The sequence below is a fragment of the Rattus norvegicus genome, chromosome 17 (assembly GCF_021556685.1).
Source record: "Rattus norvegicus strain SHRSP/BbbUtx chromosome 17, alternate assembly SHRSP_T2T, whole genome shotgun sequence".
Lineage (NCBI taxonomy): Eukaryota > Metazoa > Chordata > Mammalia > Rodentia > Muridae > Rattus > Rattus norvegicus.
In genome coordinates this window covers 78,438,726-78,465,595 of record NC_141550.1, presented here as the reverse complement: position 1 = coordinate 78,465,595, position 26,870 = coordinate 78,438,726, and the positions used below count along the sequence as shown (strand labels likewise).

General features: G+C 41.6%; 1 protein-coding gene across 2 annotated transcripts in view; it reads right to left on the bottom strand.

Moving 5' to 3' along the window:
• Positions 1–26,870, bottom strand: part of Celf2 (CUGBP, Elav-like family member 2) — a gene marked incomplete at its 5' end in the record, with an annotated part of 179,116 nt that overhangs the window by 81,915 nt on the left and 70,331 nt on the right. For both annotated transcript variants that reach the window (NM_017197.4, NM_001083586.3), the window contains 1 exon segment: positions 23,393–23,475. In NM_017197.4, coding sequence (NP_058893.2) covers positions 23,393–23,475 — 83 coding nt within the window.

Genomic DNA, 26,870 nt, shown 5'->3' with positions numbered 1-26,870 from the left:
CCTAAGAACATCTAGAAGCAATGGCAGCCATAGCAAAGCAGCTGCTGCCACTACAGGCTTGAACTCTGTTTTTTTTTCCTTATTGAGCCCAAGGGAAAAATCTAGTTCACAGAAACCTGGGTTGATAAGCTGTGATGAACTCCTGAGTGTGTGGTCCACTGCAGGAACTTCACGTGTTCTGAAGATAATTTGGATAATGTGTGTAAAGCAGTGCAATGTTTGAGAAAGGTATTCAATTAGTACTGTACTAAGAATGGCCCATTTTCATCCATGCTGTTAGGTGAAGGGAATGAAAGAGTGTGTCATCACGGACCATGTAGAGGACACTGAGACAGATCCATCAACAGTTTCCTGCAGTACGGTGTGTGCTGAGCTAAGAGAATACAGGAACTCAGAAATGCCCAATACAGACTAAGGAAGGATGAACTGAATATGGTGTCAAAAGATGTTGCTTCTTGAATACGTTCTTGCTGAGCCTGTGGTACAAGGACTGTGAGTTTAAAGTCTGCCTGGGCTACAGACTGGTTACAGACCCAACCTGAGTAACTCCGTCCAGGTTAGTGGTAGAGCACTTAAGCAGCAAGTGTGAGGCCAGTGCATTGTTTCCTAGTACTCTACGAAGCTGGAGGGGATGACATCTCAAAGAAGAGAACACATATTCAAAGGCACAAAGCGAGTGAGACCAGGAGGCACTATTGGTAGAGATGGTGCTGTGACATTCTCACCGAAGCATGTTCTTCTAGAATGGCTGTTGTAGACTTGGACCAGGCAGCAGGAGCTCCTAAAGAAGGCAGAGCACTGACTGTAAAGAAAGCACCGAAGCATAGGAGACCAGGAGAGGAGGGCTGTGTTCATGACCACGGCTCAAAGAAGCGAGATTTAACCATTCAACCATGAACTGAAACTGTCCTCTCACCAGGACTGGCATCTAGAAGTCATGTCCTTAGCACCCGTGGTGTCAGCACAGCTGCTTCCTCCCACCTTCCAACATGACCGGGGAACCCTGTCTGCTGCCTAGGCTAGAGTGGCCCAAGGACAGACTTCCATGTAGTGCGCTGTCCCTGGAAGTTCCAACTAATGGTAACGGAGCAGAAAAGGCTCAGAGCACTTGGGAGTCTCCATTTCCGTGTCTAATGTCTCAGCAGTTGTAAGGGAATTCCACAGTCTGAACCACATACAGTTCTGGGTGACAGGTGAGTGCACAGGATTGTTAAGATTGTTTTTATTGGGGGGGGGGTGTTTGTCTTCACAATCCTATAGAACTGGCCAAGTCTGTGAAAAATATTCATTCAGTGATCTGTCTATACTTTCACTGAATTTTTGATGAATGTGGAAAGGTTTATAAGCACAGCCTCTGGCATGTAGAGAGTAGTTTTTCTGAGCTGTGATGTAGTAAGTCCACACTGCATTTAACTCCGCTGTCCTGGTAGCAACCCCAAAACCCCACATACTCCTACTCTCTGTGGAGAGCGTGTTTTCATGAGAAAAATGACAGATGCCAGCTTTACACAGACACTACTCACAGGAGTGCAGGGGACCTGACACCCTTACACAGACACTGCTCACAGGAGTGCAGGGGACCTGACACCCTTACACAGACACTGCTCACAGGAGTGCAGCTGACTTAACATCCAACACACTTTAGGTTAGTATTTCTATGAAGAAAGTTTTCTGGACTTGTATTAGTGCAGATTTTTTTGACTGGTAGGAATCTCCTTTTCATTCATCATGAATAACAACACTTGGCCTACAGTTACACATCAAGTTGCTGGCTAGTTTCTCAGTCTCTATTTAGCCTTACCTGTTTTGAATCAAATGAAACATAATCAAAAGGGAAATTTTAATAGCTCTCTCCCCTTTCTTCACTGGGGTTTAGGTAGTTCTAAGTGTGGTCTTTATGTGAGGGCTACTTAATTTCATTTACACCAACTTTTGGTGTCACATATACAGTCACAGCAGAACAACCCAGAGCACTAGACCGTACTCCAACACACCAACCCTTGCTCATGTGGAGCTGCTGAACTTCCAGTGAGAACACATTTATACACTTATACATCCCCACCCTCTCTACCCTAAAGGCACGACTGCACCATCCACAAAGTACAGCCTGCTCTGGGTGATGCTGACTTTTGGATTCCCCCTGACGGGTGCTGCAGCACACAGGATTCCTGCATGAAACCTCCCCACTTTGACCCCTCCTCTTAGTGGGTAAATACAAGGGCTCATCTTCCTCTCCCTTCATATACACACAGAAGCCTAGAACTGATCTATCCTCTCCTGGTGCCCAGAATGTCAATCCCCTGATTGGAACAGATATGGTCCACCCCCAAGAGTGTTTTAGGTTCATCACAGAAGAAGCCAGCTGTGGGGGAGGAAAATGAAAATGAGTATAGGACTTTAGAACAAAGCCATTATTGAAGATGTGAGGGTAAAAGAACACTGCACTAGCTCTGGCAACAGCCATCACTGCCTCTACAGAATCCAAGCATTATGCCTCAGTGACAGGTACAAGGCTGGGCCACAGCACTAGCAATCACTGACCACTGTTTGGAAAGCCCATTGTAGAGGAGCCTAGACTGATCTCTCCTAACCTCTGTGCTCAGTCCAGTGGTGACTTCTACAAGGAAGAACATGAGTTCTCACCTATCACTAAGGGAAGCCAGGGGACGGTGAGAACACAGCTTGGATGAGTTCTTACACAGATGAGAACCATGTGCAACTTGTTTAATCCTGTCCATCAACAACTGATGAGGTGATGATCACCTCTCACACAGGATTTGAAAAATGCCTTTGTAAACCTGAACTAGGCTTTAGAAAGTCACCATCAGACGTAGCTGATGTAGTGATCACAGTAGCTGTTCATAGAGCAGTTAAGCTGGCACACATTAGAGGCTCACTGAAATAAACATTAAAGGTTATTTGTTGTCACAGCTATTCCAACCCTCCCTTCTGAAGACACAGTTCCATGGGTGAAGCAGCATGCAGACTCACCCACACTTGGCCACATGGCCATTCAGCATTTTTCTTTTGGAGTATTATGACCGAGTTGCACAGTGGGCACATGGAGACTGCTCAGTCACTGTTTGCTGCATACTTTTATATATGTGTTCTAAGCCAGGAAAAATAGGACATTGGAATGGGATAGCAGCAAGAACTATGACATATAATTTTCTTCCCATGGTAAATCACAACTGGAGAAAAACTCAGTGAAAAAAATTATTTCTTTCTCAGAGTCATTGAACTATGTAAAGTGTCCAATAAAGTTATTATGATCATTTTTATATAGAACTTGCCCTGAGGAGTTTTGTAAGGGTCCATTTGGAAGCTAAAAGAATGCTCTAAAGAATGGCCTTTCCTGGTCCTTGGGAAGCAGTGTTCAACTCCCAGCCTTTTGATACACAATAATAATAATACAGTGAGAGAAAACAGAGAACTCAGGGTTCTGTATCTGCTTTTGGCTTAGTAGGCTCCAACTCTGCCTTTTCAAGTCACAATGACGTGACCTATTTATATTTCTTCTGGAATAATGCAGTGCAGTGAAGGGGATAAACCAGCAATATGACTATTTAGTCCTGGCAAAATATAAAATAAAATATGGCAAGAAAATTAGATTACTCTGGGTAGAATTCTATGAGGGAATTTGGAGTCTGTTATGGTGATTAAGCCATCATTTCTGACAGATTACTCTAATTGGCTGTCAAATAACATTTCCAACCCTATCTGTAACTTGGCATCCTAGTTATTCAGCCCATGCTACCTTCTGCGTATAAAACACATACCAAACAAGAGAGCTACAGACTAGCATTTATTATACTCATTAGCTGTGATTAGATTCTGTTTTCATACTAAATAAAAACACAAGCTTCCACTTTGCTTTATTTATTCCTAAAATTAGAAGAAAAATGAATAGTTTTAAAATAGGAAGCTTAGGCCACAAATAAATAAAACCTTTTTAGAAATAGTGCTATTTAAGATGGATAATCTGTTTCCTCTTTCTTTCTTTCTTCCTTCCTTCCTTCCTTCCTTCCTTCCTTCCTTCCTTCCTTTCTTTCTTTCTTTCTTTCTTTCTAAGTTTCTCTGTGTAGTTTCGACTGCTGGAAATCACTCTATAGAGCAGCCTCCCAAGTGCTGGAATGAAAGGTGTGTGTGCTCAGCATGCTGGGCTTCTCTGACATATAGTGATAATGCAAACCCACGGCACTTTTATAAACTGGTTTATTTACTTCTCTGTGTATCAGTGAGTACGTGCCTGTATTTATGTATGCATACAACACCCATGCCTGGTGACCTCACAGACAAAAGAGGGCATCGATTCCCTGGAACTGGAGCTATAGATAATTGTGAGTTGCAATGTGGGTATTAGGAACCAAACCTGGGTTTTCTGCAAGAGCAGCAAGTGCTCTTAACCACTGTGTCATCTCTCCAGCCCCAGACTTACTAGATTTACTCAAATAAAATCCAACAGTCTTTCTAACCTGACTCTGCACTCTCAGTCCGTCATCACTCACTGGTTAGTATTTTGCACCCAACACAAAGTTTCCTTCATCTACTTTAAATAATTTCAATGTCTTATTATTATTGATGTTTATCTAGTAATTTATAGCTTCCTTTCAGAATTGGGACAATCTGAACTCACCACAGAATTGCTATAATTTACAAGCAAATTGTTAAAACCTGTCTCAAAACTAAATTGCAAAATTTAAGCCAATTGTATTTTATCTTGAACCTGACAGGATACAAATATTTTATCAACACAATGGAAAACCACACCAAATTCTATATTCCAATGGTCCTTTCATATTTTAGTTTTTGAATCCTAAAATTTATGCCATGTTAATTAATATCTAATATATGTACCTTACTGCAAATTGTAACTTCTCATTAAAAAAGTACATGATTTGATTAATTTACAATAGACAAGTTAATTCCATACCTTAGTCAACATTATCTTACCATTTATTTATTTAACTGCCTTTATACATTTTGGGATTCCTACTAACTGAATAAAAGCAATTAACCAAAGAAAATTTTCTTTCTAAATTTTTTGATACACAATGATTCATATTCTTTTGCTGTGTGTCTTCTCTTCTTCCCTACCCCCTCTCACATACACCTGGCCAAAATAAATTCTAATAAAAGGGGACAACAAATTGAGAAAAAAAATGCTTCATGGACAATTTCCTGTAGCCCATGGTTAAAATGCAAATCTACTAAATGCATGAGCAGGACATGTGTTTCTGTGCTAGAAGCTGTATTTACCGTCTCTCCTCTTTCTGTAGTACTAGTTTTGGTTGAAACTTTCCAAATGAAGATCTTCTTTCTACTGCTGCAAATTCTTTATGAGTCTGAATTTCATTTAACTGTCTCATTTTGATTTCTACCTTCTACTCTAATACAGGACATGCTCTGAATTTAAGCTCAGCTTTCTAAACATTATATTCAAAGATTAAGCTTTCAAATACATAGCATGTAACTAAGACTTAAATGGCAAAAGCAAACGTAGAAAGGACAGAGGGACAGCACTTACCTGTAAAAGAAATCTACTTTCCTAATTTCTTATGCGCCTACACATGGGGCATTTAGTTGAGGCTTGGGATGTTTGGTCACATAATCAGAATTATAAGGTCTAGGTTTGACCACACAGGCTTTGCCAATTACAAAAATTTATAATAAAATCTCTCGACACCTTTAAGCTTTGTTAGTAAACCCAGGTTTGAAGCAAATATCACATCAGAAAAGTCTATGCATTGACTTTGAGAACATGATACAAATACATGATACAAATAAAAGTGTGGTAAGCTATAACGCACTCTATAGTTTCAATTTTACTTCGCTCACTAAAAGATTAGAATAAAAACTTGTAACTCTGGATATGCTCAGGTCTCACTGTGTGCTTCTATCCTGTAGAATAGCCGTCCATCCTCTGCAGTGGGAGAGGTCAGACTTGAGACCACCTTCCTGCCTCTCACTCTTGCCTCACCAGCTCATGAAGGACACTTGGGGTTTCATGTCAGGCAGTCCGTCCATCCATCTACATGATTTATTTATTTACCGAGAGAATGTCTATGACCAAAAGCTACTCTTGAAGGTTCATGGGTTACTCTCTATGGTGTGAGGCACTGACAATGCTTTTTTCTCCACAAGGTATTTGAACCTCAGCATGGGAAGTACTGAAATGCTAGCAGAGAAGAGTATGGTCTAGTTGGTGAATTAGAGCATTTAGTTCAGTAGACTGCAACAAAATGCTTTGACACTTACTCTTCCATGGTTAAGAGTTTGGGAGTGCTGGTGTACAGTGTATAGATGCAACACAGTATGTGGCCAGGAATGTTCTGGAAGCCGAAGAATGCAGAAGAGGGCTTTTTAACCTTTCAGACCCAACAGTCATCTGACTTTCTTGCATATTCTGCTATAGGATGTACATATCAGTGCTTGCACACTACTGTGAGCATGCCCAGGGTAATGTACAATTCTAGGGCACTGGTAAGTTCCATCCCAGCTTTCCTCATTCAATGGTGCATTGCCATCTATTCAAGGAGTGCATCCAGGAGAGGAAGAAGATGATTGTATGAGACTACAGGCTGCTATTTCTGGAGTTAAGACCCTCGGGACTTCCCTTTGACAGAGTTGCCTCTCAGTGGAGTCCAGCTGAGGACCCAACATGTTCTCTCATCCCCCTCTCACACCTGAGAATGAGTTTATCCCTCTAAAGCCAGCTATGTGAAATAATAACACAGACATGTGCTTAAAATCAGTGCAATCCTCCCAGTCATCAGGGCCATGTGAGTGGTGCCACCAAAGACTCCCAGAAAGGTGAGAGCTTCTTGAACTCTGTCATGGTCTTCCTTCCCAAGCAGCAAGAGTAGTAAGTGGGCTCACAGTCCAGACAATTTTACTAGTGAGCTGAGATGCTGATTGTGACCATGTGATTTTACTTCTGTGTAAGCTACTGACATCAGATGTTTTTTCCCAAAACTAAGGGTTGGGGAGATTTAACTCCTCTGACTTAAGAGGCATAGGCACTGATGAGAAAGCAGAAAGAATTTAAATCTTCACAAATACACCCGAAAAGCTGCCATTCCCAATCTACTGTGCAGCCTCAATCAGATACTAAAGTGAGCAGAAGAATATGTGGATAAGCGTATTTACAGGCTCAGTTGACAGGATTTCTACCTCGAGTTAGTCATTTGACTGTGATGAGAAAAATAAAATGTATGCATCTTTTGCTTTGAGGGAAGCTTGGTTTTTCCTTTCCACCCCACTTACCCCTTTCTGAGTGTCATTTTCTGTGGAGGTCTAGCATTCCTAACACCCCACCTGGCTGGTGTTTAGTCCTTGAGATTGCTTTCCTCGTGGGTATGTATTATCTCTAATTTGCTTCCTTTTCTACATGGATATCCTTAGCCATGATCTGCTTTATATTTGGTCAACTGACTGAAGCTCACTCTTTGATACTGGGCTGATAAGCACAGCTATTAATGTAAACAAATGACAAGTCTCAGTCTTATATGTAGCACACAAATGTACTAACAGACTGCAGTAAGGATGTCTATTGGACTACAAGGACTCACAATAACCACATATTGTAAAATAAAACAAAACAAACAAAAAAACCTTCCTGATCTATAAGAAAATAAGACCAGAGCGCAAAAACTTACTCAAGAAGAAATCTTACACCTGTTCAGAGCAGATGACGTTCTTATAAACTCTTCTAAACTGTAGAGAGGTGAGTGTGTACACAGCATGCCTTATCGTGCAGTACTAGTTTACGCCAGCATTCATGTGATTGATACATTTTTTTCCTCAGCAAAAGTCTCTTAAGCTGTAGCTATCATGGAAAACAGAATAATATATAATTTGCTTTCCTAGCAAGTAATTTCAAATTCATGAATGATGAAGCAGACAGAACTCTTACATTCTTATGGCTTCTATACAGTAGAAATGGGTTGCTAAGTACTCCTGATTAACTCACTGTAGGTAGAAAATTGTTCTTCATGCCTTAGGATTAGTTTATTCTGGCCAGGAATAAAACAAAGAAAAACTGCTTGAAATAGCACCAGTTCCATTAATTTCCATATAGTCTTGGATATATTAACTCCATGTAGTCCCATTCAAAGATTTTTCCAGCAGATTCAAAATACCAATGGAAGGAGAAAATACCTACACAGAAAAAAGTTCCTAGGAAGCACAAGTCTCCCTTGTATACCTATTTACTTCCTTTTCTAGGTGTTGGGTTACCTTAAGTTCTTGTTAAGCATCTGGGGGGAAAGTCAGCAGAAGGAGTCTTTTGTGCCAGAGCAGATTTTGCTTCTTATTAGTTGTCAGACGAAGATGTACAGAATTCAGCAATCACAAAAGGTACACCTTTATGTATTTCAGACTTGCCTCATGTTTTCTATGAGAGAGACCCAGGAATAGAGTACTAGTGACACTCACTAAAAGTGGGATGAAGTCATAGCGTCTCTGTGTTTACATCTCCTTTGTGAGCATCTGCTTACCTTTACATGAATCTGTGCATGCTATAGTAGTCACCCTTGTCAAACTGACAGGACCTAAAGTCACCGAGAAACCAAACAACTAGGAAAGTCTGCTCAGCCGGGTTTGTGGTGGGAAGGTCCACACTAAGTGCTGAAGGTACCACGCACAGAGTGAAATTCTGCACTCAGGAGACAGTGAATTGAGCACCAGCACTCTCCTCTCCCTGTTCTGGATGTGGATGCAGAGTGACCAGCTGCCTCATACTCTTGCTGCCACAGTGGACTGTATTCTTGAACTGTGAGCCCAAATAAACCTGTCCTCCCTCAAATTGCTTTTGTTAAGAATTTGGTCACAACAAGGAGGTAACTAATATACCTGTTAACCTGTCAGGGTACATAGATTTAAAAACTACAGCATCCAACTGACCTCATTCTTCTTCAAAGCTAAAGTCACAAGGTAAGAGTAACTGAGTCTTCTTCCTGTGAGTGTACGTGCCCTGCAGGCAGTCCGCATGGACTCAGGAACAGCAGGCTGTCACAGGACAATCCCTATGAGACAATTACTCACCATGGCAGAGCTGCACCGTAAGCATGAGTAATCATCTGAGAACAACTTGTCCCTTCAAGTAATAAGGACCAGTTGGACCACTGTACAGAGCCAGAGCTGAGAGGGGCCGAGACAGTCTAATTCTGTATTTCTCTAACCCTCTGCCACAGCTCTCTATTTAAACTCAAAGCCAATGGCAGTATGTGAAGATGAGGCTGGGGTCACTGGAGCCTTTTCCAGTTTCTCTTCCCAGTGAATTCTGATTAAGTCTCCATTGTCTGCTTCTTACCATTAATACCATTCCTTTCTTTAACTGCTACGGTTGGCTCAGCATAGATCATTGGGCTTGCCAGGGCCAGGGCTTCTGCCTTCAAACCCCAGTTACAGAAAAAGTCAACTCTGTGTTTGTTCATCAGTGCCCAGTCCTGGGATCTGATGCTGTCTACTTCTTGAACTAGCAGTTCTGAAACTTACCTAACACCAGACCTGTTGGGAAGCTTTAAAAATATGGATGCTAGGCTCCCACCAAGAAAGATTCTTATTTATTCTACCCATGGGTACGGCTTTGGCATATGTAAATTCAAACCTTTCCAAGAGTCCCAAAGTCTTACCTTACAGATGAAATTGGGAACCACTGCCCTAGAAAACATGTCTAGTTACAAATAGACTTGAACATTATGGGTTGCTTTCAGTTTCCTCTTTCATTTGTTTTAAACTCGTCTGCTTCATGATCATTTTAGATTAATGGCCAGAAAGATGATTATTATCACTTTAGGGTTTTCTCAGAAATAAAAATGAAGAAACAAAACACCAACAACCTCCTATGCAGGAGGGGAAAAACCCAAGAATACTGGCAATTTGGACTCTGAACTTCTGATTCTTTAAAATACTGTGTTAGGCATAATTTTATAGGAAGACGGTCAGGACATGACATGATTTGTTGTCCTTTCTCCACCAACGCCTGATGGCTATATTTAGCACACTGTCAGCTGACCTTCCTGAGTGTCAGGTCCCTCATCTATAATGTACGAGGCTGGCTAACAGAAGCTCCTACAGAGTGCGGCTGTCCTTAGGTCTAGCTGCTTCCTTTACTCCAGGTCTTCCATTCCTCTGCTGACCCACATAAGAAACTATCTGAATAAGAAACCTATTTGAGTTAGCAATGGGATTTGCTGAGATGTTGACTTTTATTTTCTGCACTGGTACTTAATTTTGGCTAACGATCTAGGAAGGTTTTACATTTGGACAACTGTGACTCAGAAATGACTTAAGACACTTTATGGCAGACTCCTGAGCAAGCGATTCAGTGGTACTTGTGAGGACTTTTTTGAGGAGCTGTGGTTATGGTTACCTTCTATGCAGGCAAGAGTTTATGTACCTACTTATATGACAGCTTACAGATATAGTTCCTAAGTCAGATCCTGGCAATGAATTAGAAAGACAGGAGGAGCTAAACCTCAATGAAGTGACAGGTGCTTTCTAGGTTATATAGTAAGCATTAGTCTGAGGTTTTGCTTTCCATTGTCAAATACAGTCCTGAAACATTAAATGGGAAATTTCCAGAAGTAAGTTACAAGTTTTAAGTACCATGCCATCCTGAGCTTCGTGCTGAAATGGTGCTCAGCTCTTCCCTGAATGTGAACTACCCCTCTGTCTGACACACCAATGCTGTACTCTGTGCACTTCACAGTGTGTTTGCGAGAAAGAGCTGTAAATAGGGTTTAGTACCTTACGGTTTCAGGTATAAATTGGGGGTAATAAGCCTATCTGTCATGGATAAGTCTACTTTTTACTTGCATCTAGCTGGACAAGGTCATTCAATGATTTTGTAATTTGAAATTATTTATTAGGTATAATCACTTTAGCTCTTAATCGTAAAAGACTTCTGGCTGAAAAGGCAACCAGAAACAGAAAATAAATCATCAGTATTCTATTATTTATATGTTATCAGATATAGGTTTGTAGGTTGGTAGGTAAATAAGAGTAAAAACAAACACTATTACTTATAAGTCCTTTTGTTTTTTAAGCTTCACTTTTATTTTATATGTATTGGTGTTCTACATGCACATCCATCTACATACTAAATGTGTGCAGTGCCCATGGAGGACAGAGCAGGGTGGTGAATCATGTGGAACTGTAGTTATGATGGTTATGTCCTGATTACCTGTCACTCTGCACCTCCTATCCCTGATGTAGAACAGTGACATAGAAACTGTGGGCCTAAAGTGGTGGCAAAATTATTCTTCTCCTAAGCATGAATGCTCCTTTAAATTTATATAAATACAAGAGACCTCAGTCAACAGAAAGATTAATCTACCTCTTCATTCTAAGTCTCCTTCGATGAAAGAGAACAGTCCCGTGGGACAAGAGAGAACAGGCAGCAGCATGGGAACAGGGAGGGCAGACACGAGTACTTCTGCAGACTGATTGCCAGGGCCCCAGTGTAGCAGTCATGGGGTTTCTTTGGCTGGATGAGGGCTGTGATTAGTCTCATTACACTGTCTAAGGAATCTGCAGCCTGGATCTGCTTCTCAGAGCCCTCGCCTGTGCTGGAGCACATCCCTTCCTGGCATGGGCAGTGGAGCTGCAGTAGCTTCTGACATGGTTATGAAGGCCTCACTGAACCAACCCAGCTTCCTCATCAATGACACCACAGGGTAAAGCCGGCTGCTCTCAGAATTCCTCTACATGTGTCTAGTGCAGCAGAGTGTGATGATGGTGGATAAGCTGATATTTGGAGTTGTTTTCTCATTTTTACGTCAGTGACATAAAGCTATTCCTCTTAGGATATTTCTTCAATATCCATAGTCTTCTTTGGGAACCGTAAGATAGCAGCCTCATATTTGAGTTTTTAGAAAACTTCTTACTTTGCCTACAGTGTTTTGTATGCTCTCATGTCTGGGGCAGAACTGAGTACATATGCTGTAGCAGAATCAGCCCATGGTGTGAGCACATGTGGAGATGTCGGTATGACCTCATGGTCCCAACCTCTGGTGCTGTCCTGCACAGCTGGAACCTGCGTAGCTGTCCTGACTCCACTGAAGCTCAGCACACTGCCCTGCACTCTGCAGCAGGATAAGCCTGAAGAGTCCTCAGAAGGAACTCCTAGGATCTGGGCAGGTTCTGCTGGCAGGAAGGGGGCCTGTCATGCCAGAAGACAGTAGAAAGCCCTTCACTGATTTCATAATCCAGACTCGTGGCTTTGAATCTGACTACTTGTAAACTCAGTTACCTGTTGGGTAATTCAAACCGGATTCGTTCTCATTCTCATATTCATTCATTCATTCATTCATTCATTCATTCATTCATTCTCCCCCCCCCCCCCTCTCTGATTTTCATGTTATCAAAACCAGGAAATTCTTTTAATTTCCTCAGTGTATGTTGTTATATCTCCTTTTTCACTTCTGATTTTGTTAATTTGGGTACTGTTTCTCTGCCTTTTAGTTAGTTTGGTTAAGGGTTTGTCTATCTTGTTGATTTCTCTGAACCAGCTCTTAGTTTTGTTAATTTTTTTTTACATTGTTCTCTTTGTTTCTAACTGATTGATTTTAGGCCTGAGTTTGATCATTTTCTGCCATCTACTCCTCTTGAGTGTGTTTGCTTTTTTTTGATTTTTTTTCCTCTAGAGCTCTCAGGTGTGCTGTTAGGTTGCTAGTATGAGACCTCTCTAATTTTTTTATGAAGGCACTTAGTGTTATGAATGTTCCTCTTAGCACTGCTTTCATTGTGTCCAGTAGGTTTGTGTATGTAGAACTTTTATTTCCCTTGAATTCTAGCAAGTTTTTCATTTCTTTCTTTATTTCTTCCCTGATCCAATGATCATTGAATAGAGTTGTTCAGTTTCCATCAGTGTGTAGGATTTCTGTTGTTGAATCCGGCTTTAACTCATGGTGGTCTGATAAGATTCAAGGCATTATTTTCAATCTTCTTGTATCTGTTGAGGCTTGCTTTGTGACCAACTATATGGTCAGTTTTGGAGAAGGTTCTCTGAGGTGCTGAGAATAAGGTATATTATTTTGTGTTTTTTGTAGATATCCGTTAGGCCCATTTGATTCATAACATCAGTTAATATCATTATCTCTGCTTAATTTCTGTCTAGATGACCTGTCGATTGGTGAGAGTGGTGTACTGAAGTCTCCCACTATTAATGTGTGGGGCTTGATATATGGTTTAAGCTTTAGTAATATTTCTTTTAAGAATGTGGATGACTGGGTTCTGGATTTAGCTCAGTGGTAGAGCGCTTGCCTAGTAAGCGCAAGGCCCTGGGTTCAGTCCTCAGCTCAGAAAAAAAGAAAAAAAAAAAAGAATGTGGATGACTTGAGTTTGAGGCATGTAGGTCCAGTATATATCACAGGGACACTTGCTTAACTATGTTCACAACAGCTTTATTCATAATAGCCAAAAACTGGAAAACAACGTAGATATCCCTTAAATGAAGAATGGATAAAGAAACTGTGGGTACATCTACACAATGGAATATTATTCAGTTATTAAAAACAAAGACAGTATGAACTCTGTAGGCAAATGGATAGAACTTGACAATATCTTCCTGAGTAACCCAGACCCCAAAGGACATGCATGGTATGTACTTACTTATAAGTAGATATTAGCCATGAAATATAGGATGCCCATGCTACACTCCACAGACCAAAGAAGCTAAACAAGAACAAAGGTCCAAGCGAGGATGCTTGAATCTCACTCAGAAGGAGGTAGACTAAGGGAGGAAAATGGGTGGGAAAAGAATAGCATGGGGAGAGGTTAGGATCAGGTGTGGGGAAGAGACACAAGAAGCTGGCCAAATGGCCATAAGAATGAATGGAGATCTGCAGCTGGTAGAGGTGGGGATAAGAGAGGCTCCCAAGAATTAATTGGGGTGTCCTTAGCTGAGACTTACAGCAGTCTCAGCTGGAACCTGAAGAGGCCACCTCCTGTAGCCAGGAAGGAACATCAGTGAGGTGATAGGGACGCTAACCCATCCACTAAACTTTTGCCTCAAAATTTATCCTGACTCCAAGAAATGCAGGGGCAGGGAATGGATCAGAGAATAACCAAGCGATAAGCAGTCCAGCTAGAGACCTGATCTGTGGGCAAGCACCAACCAACCCTGACACTACTGCCGATATTCTATTATGTTTGTAGAGCTACAGGAGCCTAGCATGACTGTCGTCTGATAGGCTCTACCCAGTAGCTGACTCAGATAGGTGCAGAGATCCACAGGCAAACATTGGATGGAGCTTGGGGACTCTTATGGAGGAGTTGGGGGAAGGACTGAGGGCCCAGATAGGAACTCCACAGGAAGACCATCAGAGTGAAAACCTGACCTTGGGCTCACAGAGACTGAACCAACCAAAGAGCAGATACAACCTGGGCCTAGTGCCTCCTGCCCCCTCCCCAGCACACACATGTAGCAGACGTGCAGGTTGCTCTTCATGTGCATTCCGAATAACTGGAGTTGGGGTGATACTAAAGCTGTTGCCTGTCTGTGGAATCTGTTCCCTTAACTGGGCTGCCTTGTCTGGCCTCCTGGGAGAAGTGCCTAGCTCTACAGAGACTTAATGTGCCAAGGTGGGGGGATACGCAGGCGAGCTTCTAGTCTCTCAGAGGAGAAAGGGAAGCATGAGGTGGTGGGGGAAATGATTAGGATGTAAAGTGAATAAACAAAGATATCATGAAATTTGTAGGAAAATGGATGGAACTTGAGAATGTCATCCTGTGTGAGGTGACCCAGGCCCAGAAAGACATGTATGGTTTGTATTCCCTCAGAATTGAACATCAGCTCTAAAGGGCAGAATATCCAGGCTACATTCCAGACTCAGAGAAGCTGGGTAATAAGGAGGGCCTAACGGAGGATGTGTGAATCTTTCAGAAGGGAGACAAAACAGTCATCATAGGTGGATGGAGAGAGGGAACTGGATGGGAGACAGGGTCAAGAGGAGTATAGGGATGGCAATTAGGTGTGGGAAGAAGGGAGGGTAAGAGAGGGCTGGGAGTGAGAATGGAAACTGGTGGGGGGCATCTCTGGGACTAGCTGGAGTCTGGGATGGCAGAGGCTATGAGGAGTCTATGGGGTTGAGCCTAGCTGAGATTCCTACCAGCCAGCGGGAAATACAGAGACTGAAGTGGCTACCTCCTGTGGCCAGGCAGGGCTTCCAGTGGAAGGAGGGGTACATAAACCCACCCACACAACCTTCAGCTCAAAGTCTGTCCTATCTACAGGGCGTACGAAGACAAAGATGGAGGAGACTGAGGAAATGGGCACACATGACTGGGCCAACAGGAGCTCAATCCCATCACAAAGCCAAGTGCTGGCACTATTACTGATACTCTGCTATGCCTGCACACGGGTTTCCTAGTACGGCTGTCTCCTAAGAGGGTTTCATTCAGTGGTGGATGGAAACACAGAGAGACTCACTGACAGGCATTGGTGGAGCTTCGAGAGTCTTGTAGAAGAGTGGGGCATAGTGATCTAGAGGGGTAAGAAGACCACAAGAAGACCTACAGTCAACTAATCTGGGCCCATGGGGCTCACAGAGACTAAACCATCAACCAAAGAGCATGCAGGGGCTGGGCCTAGCCCCCTCACATTTGTAACAGATGTGCAGCTTGGGCTTCAAGTGTGTACCCTATCCACTGGAGTGGGGGCCATTCACCCTGACCTCCGGCCTCTTCTGCACTAAGCAGACCTAGCTGGGCAGTGTGGTTCTAAGTTTTCTTTTGATTCTGATATCAGGCTCTTCCAATCTCTACTTCCTGGTAGATGAGAAACAACTCTGGTGTTCTCAAGAGAACATTCCCCACACTTAACCCATGCCATACTTCTATTTTGGGACCCTCAAGTTTGAGGCTATGCACTGTCCAGCCTGCATCAGTGAACCTAAGTTTCTCACCACTGAAGGGTCAATGTTCTGCCACTGTCAGCGGATTCCTACGGAACTCTCACAATATAGCAGCAGAATTTGGACAGTTAGCTGGCTTTATTTCAAAATTCCTACATTTGACCCTGAAAGTCCATAGTGTCTCTTTCTTTGCAGTTCTGTGAAAACCTTTAATCAAATTCATAAATGCTTTCCTCTCTGATTTTCCTTTAAAGTTTTAGCAACCTTTTGGGATCTAAGGTCTTAAAAGTGAATTTAGCATTCCAAGTTTACTCTTGAGTAATTGTAGACAAATGGTGATATCTCCAATCTGTTACTTTATTTTGCCAGTGTACCATTCTCCCTATCAGTCACAAAGCATAATGAAATCATAGTACTTTTCAACAACAAAGAGCAATTTGGAAAAGCTTGTCAGGAACCAGTGCTAGGGCATTTACACAAGTCTCTCATAAAGCCACAAGAACCCATTACTTAGGCAGGCTACTGAGATGACATTTGCAAAATAAAACAGAAACACATTGTAGAGAATTTGTCTGTCTGTCTGTCTTTACGGTGGCGTAGCTGAATCTCTATTTTTATCCTGTGCTGGCATTTTCAACTTTTGTCACTAAGGAACTCTCAATTAACCTTGTCCTGTACATCTCCTTGTGTGGAACAGGCCTTGTGTGAAAAGTACATGTTTTTCATTACATTTACTCAGAGCCACACAAAATAGGCAATACCCTGTTGCTCAGGTAGGATCCAAGACTTTATACTGGGTGGAATGAGCATTTCTGCCATGCCCCTTAAATTTATTGATTCATTTATTTTATTACATGTATGAATGTTTTGCCCATGTGCATATCTGTGTGTACTTTATGAGCATCTGGTGCCCACAGAGTAAGAAGGCACTGGATCCCCTGCAGACGGAGCTAGGGACAGCTGTGAACCATCCTGTAGATGCTGAGGATAGAACACTATTATCCTCAGGAAGCATAGCCAGTGCTCTTAACTACAGAGACATGGCTCCAGCCTCCATGGTGTTTGTTAAAATCCCAGGTCCTTTGCTGTATGGGAGAACTAGGCATGGCTTCTCAGAGATGCTCTGTTTGGATAATGTCTAATGAATTACCAGGTTTGCTAGTGGGGGAGTTCTTGAATGCAGAGGACCATGTGCAGAGCACCAGAGTGTGAATGATGCTATTTATTTGAGATATCATTGGAACGTTTGCTTGGCTGGAGTGGAGAATATGTGGAATAAAGGATGATGCTGAGTAAAAAAAAAAAAAAAATCCCAGGTCTCTGAGATCTATCAGGGACTACAGACTGGTAACAACTGGGCTAAGGATTCTTTCTATCCTCTAACTTTTTTTCCTCTAAAGCCATGAGCTGGGAGCCATATGGTATACCTGACTGATTCCCATTTAGGGGTGGCTCTACACTTGGGCCCTCTTATCTCACCTGTGGCTCCTAGGGTCAAGAGGAACTTTTGCATCTAGGGAACTCCTGTGAGGCCACACCTTAGAAGATTTCGTTACCAAAGACCTCGCTTTTTAGTTAGCTTGTGTTTCTAAGCATTATATCAAAATAACAGCAACAGCCAGGGCAGGGCTTTTCTGGGCAGTCCTATGAAGTCAAGTATTTTAGTTCTAGTTAAACTTTGCAAAGGTAAAACTACAGAAGGCAAACAAGCAAACAACTCTAGTTTATACACCCCATAGAAAGTTCTATGCTGGGTGGCTGCCGACAAGAGTTCATGCCTGCAGAAGCTACCAAGTAGAAACAATGAACTGTACGGTACATCTCTTTCCAGATACCAGGAACTTCACAGGCAACATGCCACTTATGTCTAAGTCCTCTGTTGAGGTGGAAGGATCATGAGCATTTAGTAGCAGCTCTTAAAATTCTCTTACAATGTGTGGTGCATCAGCCAAGGCTCTCTGTAAACTGTAAGAATTGTTACTGCGCCGAGGAGCGGAGACAATGATGAAGCCTAAGACAGGGGACTACAATGAAGCAATTAAGAATAAGTTGGCTGGCAAAATAAGAGAGTAGGACTTTCCATTTTATATCCCATGCATTTATCAGACTCATTTCTTTATAGCTGTATAACATTATACATGAATATGCAGATTTGTATATGTTGAATAAGCCAGATTACCATTCATAATATATATAAATATATAGATATTTGCACTAACATAAATCTATATTTATCTTGTATTAGAACATTTATAATATTTGACTACTTTGGAAATACTGGAATAAATAAGATTAGCCTATTATTTGTAAATTAAATTTCGTATAGCTACTTACTGAAAATGTACTTAGTATAAACACAGTGCAATCATTTTCTTCTTAGTTACTCAGTTTAGAAGGGCAATGGTATGATTCGGTATTCCCTAGAATCCAGAATAGTACTCGGAGAGCAATTTAAATATACTATCTGTTGAATGAATGAATGAATGAATGAATGAATGCATATTTTATATTATTCATGATACAGAACTTTGGAGATGCAAACCGACTTATGCAGATGTTTTGGCTATTCTTTTCATAGATTTAAATAAAGGATACATAAGAAGAAATTTACTCAAGTTAGTCTAGTTAGACATTAACTCAAATAGTATGATTTATTTGGGTGTGTGTGTGTGTGTAATTCCATGTTATAAAAATAAAAGAATTGAGAGATTTCATGACAGAAATAATGACGATGAGAAAGGTAAAATTAGAATCATGGCTCTGAAAACAAAGGCATTATTAAATACACATTAATAACTAGTAGAAGTGCTTCAAAGAAAATGAGAGACTCAAAATACATTACAATGGGCAAATTGAATTTGGTCCCAGAGAGAGTCCAGTTTTTCCTGCAGAAAATACTAAACCCTAGTATTCCACTGTTAAGGACATGAAAACAATTCTATCAATAGCTTAGTCAAATTCTACCTAGGAGGAAGGTGCCTACCCACATGGGTAAATTATTACTGCAGGGCAGTTGGGAAAGGGCCCATCTGCATCACATGAGTGGACATACCTGTCACAGGAGGCCATCTTGTTTCCAGCCTCTCCCTACTGTATTGGGATTGTTTGTATCACTCAAATCTGTGTGTTCTTGCTCACATTGTAAATGGTGCTATAAAACACCTCCCAGTGTGTACTCATTAAAATGAGTTCATTAAACAAACGCCCTCTTAGGCAGCAGCTCCTTAATATAACTGCATTTAAGAAAACCTGTAGCAATTCTAAAAAGGAAAGGATAAGGCATATTCATAAAAAACATCCAAAAGAAATTTGCAATTAATATTCTACAAGACACTTAGATTTCAGATTCCTCGTTGCTGTTACAGTTTAAAAGCTTTCTTACAGTTGTGTTCTCAGGTGTTACATCCTTAATTAAACTAATTTATAACAAGAATGCTGTACTGAGATAGTCTACCTGACAAAGACAGTGTGTGTTAAGACCCTGAGAAAAGTGGCCCATGGCACAGGGCTGTCACCTGCATGAGGATATCTGGCCTTAGCGTCTGATCACTGAGAAAAATCTTAGAAGTTTTTCTGAACCACAGTTTTAACTGTTGTTTTTAATTGAACTAAATAAACTAGAAGTGAAAACAAAACTATATAATCCGGTTGGCATCCTAAGAACACCCTCTCTGGAATACACAACGGCAGACGTTGCTGCTCCTTGATAATGCAGTTCTGCTTGCTAGCTGTAGCTGTCTGGAAGGTGAGAGAGGCACATGCACCTGTAGACCAAGCTGTGGGGAGGCAAGGATACATTTGGGACCAGCTTGGGATGCACTAGTGTTTGCCTTAGAGAAAAAAAAGGATATTATATTTTTTGTTGTTTATTTTTGAGATTGTAATTTAGTTACAATCTCTCTCTCCCTTTCTATCCCTACTTCCAAACCTTTCTATATACTCACCCCCCTGCTTTCCTTGGGACACTGTCTTTTGTTTTAAATTATTATATATCGTCTCTGTGTGTGGAACTGGGGATTGAACCTAAAGCACATGGGAGACTAGAACTCTGCGTTTGGGATATATTATCTTCTTATCCTGAAAGGAGGCATTCTGTAAAGCTAGTGTGTTACACCCTTGGATCAGAGGCAACCAGTTTTTCTAAGAACACAAATGGCATAGGAATACACAAGTCAATAAAATATTGCTGCAGGAAATGCAATGGCTCATTAGGTGAGCTAGCCTGTGCACACTGGGCTACAAGATTCTCCTTCAGACTATAAGCATACTACTTACTCGGGACCCCAAGTCCCCAATTCTTCACCTCAATCACATCCTACTTAATGAAAAGGAGGGTGCATCAAATACAGTTGATGAGCATACGCATCCAATGTCTAGACAGACACAGACAAACAGACATCCTTGGGTGGCTGTCCCTCCTACACCAATATTCGGGTTCTTTGTTTCTTTAAGACGAGATAACGGTGCAGGAGGCCACAAGGAAACCCTGAGCATTAGTCAGGTTCTATTGAACAATAAAAATTCCTTAGGATACAAACCATGAACTGCACAAAAATGTTCTTTGATTGTTATTTGAAAAATGTTATTTGATCTTGATATAAATTGAAAGTTTCAGACACTTTAGGAAAAAGGCAGTAAGTGATAGACTTTATCCACATGCAAATATCACAGCCAGAGTAGACTCAAAGTATCAATGGATCCTGTGCTTTCCTTTGTCCCTTTTATCTTTATTCATAAAGAAAATGAAGGCATATGGCAAAGTGCATCATTAATTTCTTATTAATTTTATAATATGAAGGTAACCAGTTAAACAGTACTGCTACAACTTTAAATTACTGAACTCACTGGGTATTTAATGAGAGATTTAGCACAGCAGGGTTCCTGCTAAATTAAGCCTTGCCTTCACGTCGTCGCAGTGGGAAAACAGGTGTGTATTGGTTTAGAATTATGGAAATGGTGACTAATTCTAAGGCTTGTAATCAAACAGCAAGGTACCCTGTAATAACTTTTCTTCAAGAATCTGCATTAATCTTTTATGTCTGGTCCCGTTTCTTCCCATCTACCGAAGAAGACAACAGAAAGGCAACTACATTCACGTCTTCCCTGCAGCTGTTAAGGTGGTTTTTGTAAGACCAACTCCACATCAAGGTTCAGATGTGAGACTTTCCCCACTGAGCACAAGTGAACGGCAGACGTAGCACGTGTATGTACTGTGCAGGTCTTTGAGTCTCACTGGTCACATCTGTCTTCTCAAATGCTTGTTTCACCTGCTTCAAGCAACTGAGCCTGTGAGGCTGAGATGGGAACAATATCCCACCAACTGTGTTTTCCAACTCCCAGTTTATTTATTTTAAAATTTAAAAAAATCTTCCTTTTATGTGTCTGGGCATTTTGCCTGCACGTATGTTTGTGCAGCATGTGCTTGGTTCTCACAAAGGAGGCCAGGAAACAGCATCAGCTCCCCTGGGAAAGCTACCATGTGGGTGCTGGGAATCGAACCCCAGTCCTCTGGGAAAAGCAGCCAGTGTTCTTAACTGCTGAGCCATTTCTCTTGTCCCTTCCCCAACTTCCAAATTATTGACCTTAATTACAAGTTTCCAAAATCTTCATTCTGAATTTTATATTCAGAATTTTATACCTGAAAAACATACAGGACTGTTTGCATGTAAGAAGCCAAGTTTAGAAGCCCCACCCCGAGAACAGTTGTCAGTCCTTCCCACTCATCCCCATTCAGTCACCCAGGCTTCTAGGAAATTATACTTAGCAAATATTACTGGCATGGAAATGGGAAAAATACCATCAGCTTCATATTTTCTGTTGTCATAATCTGGGCAATAGAATATTAACCTGTGGTCAGCTGGCATTGTCACCAAAGTGTAGGATTCTGAAAACACCTTTGCACAGGAAGACAAATGAGAACTGAGCTTCTACTCAGGCACGTGATCCAACAGACCAAACTACACGCCATCTAAGTGCACTACACCGTGTGTAAAGAGCGGCTCATGACTACACACAATTCTTAGTGCATCAGAAAGGGATTTGTGTGCTCATTATTATAAACCATTCACTTCTATGAGCAGGAAAACAAAAGTAGTTTGTATTAGAGTCTGGACAGAAAAAAGTTAATTTTCTTCTATTTTTGTCCAAGGCAATAAGTATTTGGCTGCAGCTTTCTAGAATGATATTGGAAATTTTCACTTACTGCAGAATGAAGCTTAATTACTATCACTTTTTAAGTCCATGATGAAAGATTTAGCAAAAGCCATCCTACTAAGAATGGCTTAGGAGGTCCCGGGAAGAAGTCTCACAGAAGGTCGCTCTGTCACTACACACTTGCTTCTTATCCTTTGATTTGCTCAGGTGAAAAAGAGAAAAGCCAAAGTGGGTTGGCTGGATACCTGTGTTCATTAATTTATTACTCTTGGTCATTAAGTAATCCCAGCACTTATCCACAAGTTAGAGGTCAGCAAGCACATTAGACCCTGTCTCAGAAGTCTGTTTACCTCAAAAAGCAGCTTATATTTTGAAGATCTTTTGCCGAGTATCTTTCTACTACAGACATTGTAAGTTTTCTACAGTAGAATTACACACATTCTATCTTTTGGGGAGGCCAGAGGCTGAAGTACTTATATGTGCCCATGTGTGTACAGTGCAGCAAGTAAGCACACATTGAAATGATGCCCTGAAACATCAGGAGCACTGTGTTCTCTTCTCACCTAAAGACATTTGAACAATACCACGGTACCTGGAGTGTTGACCACAGGCCCTTTATTATAACTAGCACATATCATTATGCTATTAAATTAACTCACCACCAACATTTAGGTAAATGGAGAAAACATACAGGGGAAACAGCAAAGGGAAATTTGTACTATCGTGCAATATATAAAAATGTCCCCAACTCTGATAAAGCTTGGTGAATGTCGCATGCAGCATGAGCTCATTTCTAATTTGCGGTACTGAGCACCAGCTATTACTGGGAGGGAGTGAGAGCAGCCCTGCACGCTTCCTGTGCTCTGCTCTGCACCAACACGAAGGCACACGCTTGGCATTAAAGCACTGACTTTGTTAACCGCCACTGACTGTTTAGAAGTCATTAGGAGCTTTAAGATTATGTCTATACAGAGTGCATTTTGTCCTTTAAATGAAAATCTAAGGATGAAAGCTGAAAAGGGGATCCTGGGGAGTAGAAGCTTTGCCTTTTCATTTGCTTTACTTGTTTGTGGGGTTCCCCCCCCCTCTCTAAGCTTAAACACCCAACACTCTTTGGCAGCTGTAGTACCCAGCAGGGCCACTCTGATTTTCTAACCAGGGGACATGCTATTTGAGCGTTCTTCCCATCAGTGCTAATGCCAACCCCTCTTTGTGGGCTGGCCAGCTAGCCTGGTTACTGTAGGGAACAGAAGACCAGCGTGTACTTCTCAAAAGACCAAAGCCATTTTTGGCACTAAGAACCCATAACTAGAACCTTTAGTTGAAAGGACCATTTTCAAGCAATAAAGTAATTTTGGTACAAAAGTAAACCAACTCACCCCAGGTAAAGTTTTAATATTGTGCAGTGCATTCTGGGCCTCAAGTGCAGCTTTTCTTGTATAAAATGTTACGAAACAACAACCTACAGAGAGAAATGAAAAGGTTTTAGAAATGTCTTTGAAGGCTTTGCGTAGATATAATGGAGACTGTGGTGAAGAGATAATCTACTTAAAAGGACGCACACTTTGAGATAAACAAGCACACGGAGCAGTAACAACACCGAGCGCTTACACAGTGCCTTCATCCTCAGGCACGCTCATTAGCTTACCTGCATTGGAGAGCAGTTCATACCTTCTGCGCTAACTCCCTGGGCTACAACTAGTTAGAAATGAAGGTGGGCAGTAGCAGGCAGAGGGCAATGTGCTACTGGGACTTGGACCACAGCAACTTCAACAAAGTGAAGTACTTAATCAGAGTAACATAAGCATAAACTTACATTATGTAGAATTTCCTTAGAGTAGCTCTAGAATGTTATACTTATAAAGTACTCTGTGAGCTTAAAATTTTGGAACTAGATAGACCGGACGATTCTTAAAGCTGGGACAGGACCTTCTTCTCTCATATCTACCATGAGGTGATACAGCCAATTCTGTGCACTCAACCCTTGCTTGTAAGCCCATTAGCTAATTTAATCAGTTTAAAAGTAACATGAGACAGTCATGCCAGTGCACGCCTTTAATCCTAGTACTCAGGTGGCAGAGGCAGGCAGACCTCTTAGTTCCAGGCTAGACTGGTCTACACAGACGGTTTCAGGATAGCCTCGGCTATATAGAGAACCCTTGTCTTGAAAACCAAACCCATTTAGCAATATGAATGAGTATGTACCCGAGAAGTAAATAATGGCTGTGGGACATCTCTGTATTCTGAATTAGTGAGAGCTGATAGGAACCCAGGCTAACATCCCTCCAATGCAGGCCAGCAGATGCCTCTTTCAAGCCGCTCCTCTCTACCATTCTGTGATCATTACTTCATTGCCTTTCATCAACTTATAAGGACACTAGTTAACATTAACATAACATTTCTCAGCATAATCAACATGGGAAGAAGTAATATATAAGCACTTTACAAATTGCCAGCCAAGGTTACACAGTGAGGCCCTGTCCCAAAACCCAAAAACCAAAACCGAAACAAAAAAAACAAAGCTAAAACATCCCCCAAACACTTTACAAATGTATTTAATTAGTTAATTATATGCTCAGGCAACAGCACAAGGGACCATTTGCAGGACTTAATTGACTTTCTACCACATAAGTCATGGAGATCCAATAACTCAGGCTGTCAGGTTTGGCTGTATGCGTCTTACACAGTGAGTTATCTTGTTGTCCCAACTTTACAAATTTAAAGAAAAAAGATTCTATCTTTGATCTGATATCAACCCAGAAGTGAACTTATAGCCATGATTCCATAGCCACGTCTCCCTGCAGCTCTCTCTGAGACAGAATTAAGTTGTCTGTGCTGTGGTATAATAGCATTCTCTCATTTTGTAATTTCAGTCTCAACTGCTACCTGGTTCTTCCATGGTCCCTATCTTATATGCTGAGCTAAATTATGGGAAGTGAAACTTCCTACCACTCCTAAAAGGCTATAAAGGTCAGAGTTCTTATTAGTTCTGAGACTGGTCTGAAACTTCTCAAGGCCTCTGAATTGGAGATTAAATCTGGTCTCTGAAGGGGCTCCCCTAGCCTCTTTCCTACTCCCCATCTCTCACGGTCTCTCTCTGTCTTTCTCTCACTCACACTCTCTCTCATTCTCACTTTCAATGAAGATCCTCTTCAGATTCTAGTGGAAAGTGTCTTCTCCCTTCTCCTTCCTTCTACAGTCCTATCACGTTTAGATATATCCATATATTGTACTGTTGCTGCCTAATGATGGCCTCGGTGGCTTCTGTAAGGCAAAGGACACTGTGGTTAGGACAAAATGGGAACCAGCAGATTGGGGAAAGATCTTTACCAACCCTACATCTGATAGAGGGCTAATATCCAAAATATACAAAGAACTCAAGAAGTTTGACTCCGGAGATCCAAATAACCTTATGAAAAATGGGGTACAGAGCTAAACAAAGAATTCACAGCTGAGGAATGCCGAATGGGTGAGAAGCACCTAAAGAAATGTTTAACATCCTTAGTTATCAGGGAAATGCCAATCAACCCTGAGATACTACCTCACACCAGTCAGAATGGCTAAGATCAAAAATTCAGGTAACAACAGATGCTGGGGAGGATATGGAGAAAGAGGAACACTCCTCCATTGTTGGTGGGGTTGCAGACTGGTACAACCATTCTGGAAATCAGTCTGGAGGTTCCTCAAAAACTTGGACACTGCACTACCTGAGGACCCAGCTATACCTCTCCTGGCATATACCCAAAAGTTGCTCCAACATACAACAAAGACACATGCTCCACTATGCTCATAGCAGCCTTATTTATAATAGCCAGAAGCTGGAAAGAACCCAGATGCCCTTCAACAGAGGAATGGATACAGAAAATAAATGTGGTACATCTACACAATGGAATATTACTCAGCTATCAAAAACAATGACTTCATGAAATTCATAGGCAAATGGATGGAACTGGAAAATATCATCCTGAGTGAGGTAACCCAATCACAGAAAAACACACATGGTATGTATTCACTGATACGTGGATATTAGCCCCAAAGCTTGAATATACAATCCACAGACCACATGAAGCTCAAGAAGAAGGAAAACCAAAGTGTGGATGTTTCAGTCCTTCTTAAAAGGGGGAACAAAAATATTCATAGGAAGGGCAAAGTTTGGAGCAGAGACTGAAGGAATGGCCATTCAGAGCCTGCCCCACATGGGTATACAGCCCATATATATATACAGCCACCAAAACTAGATAAGATGGATGAAGCTAAGAAGTGCATGCTGACAGGAGCCTGATATAGCTGTCTCCTGAGAGGCATAGCCAGAGCATGTCGGATACAGAAGTAAATGCTTGCAGCAAACCAGTGAACTGAGAAAAAACGGGATATCCATTGGAGGAATTAGAGAAAGGACTGAAGGAGCTAAAGAGGCTTGCAACCCCATAAGAACAACAATGCCAACCAATAAGAGTTTACAGGGAATAAACCACTACCAAAAGACCCTACATGGACAGACCCATGGCTCCAGCTGCACATGTAGCAGAGGATGGCCTTGTTGGGCACCAATGGAAGGAGAAGCCCTTGGTCCTGCTGAGGCTGGACCCCTCCAGGGTAGGGGAATGTCAGGGGTGGGCTGGGAAGGGAGGTGGTTGGGGAAGGGGAACACCTTTATAGAAGAAGGAGAAGGGGATGGGATGGGAGCTTATGTCCGGGAAACCAGGAAAGGGAATAACATTTGAAGTGTAAATAAAAAAAAATCCAATAAGACGACGACGACGACGACAACAACAACAACAACAACCCTTATTCAAGGCCTTTGTGAACTAACTACAAGCCTGCCAAGTCTACATTGTGAGATTTTCTCTAAAATAA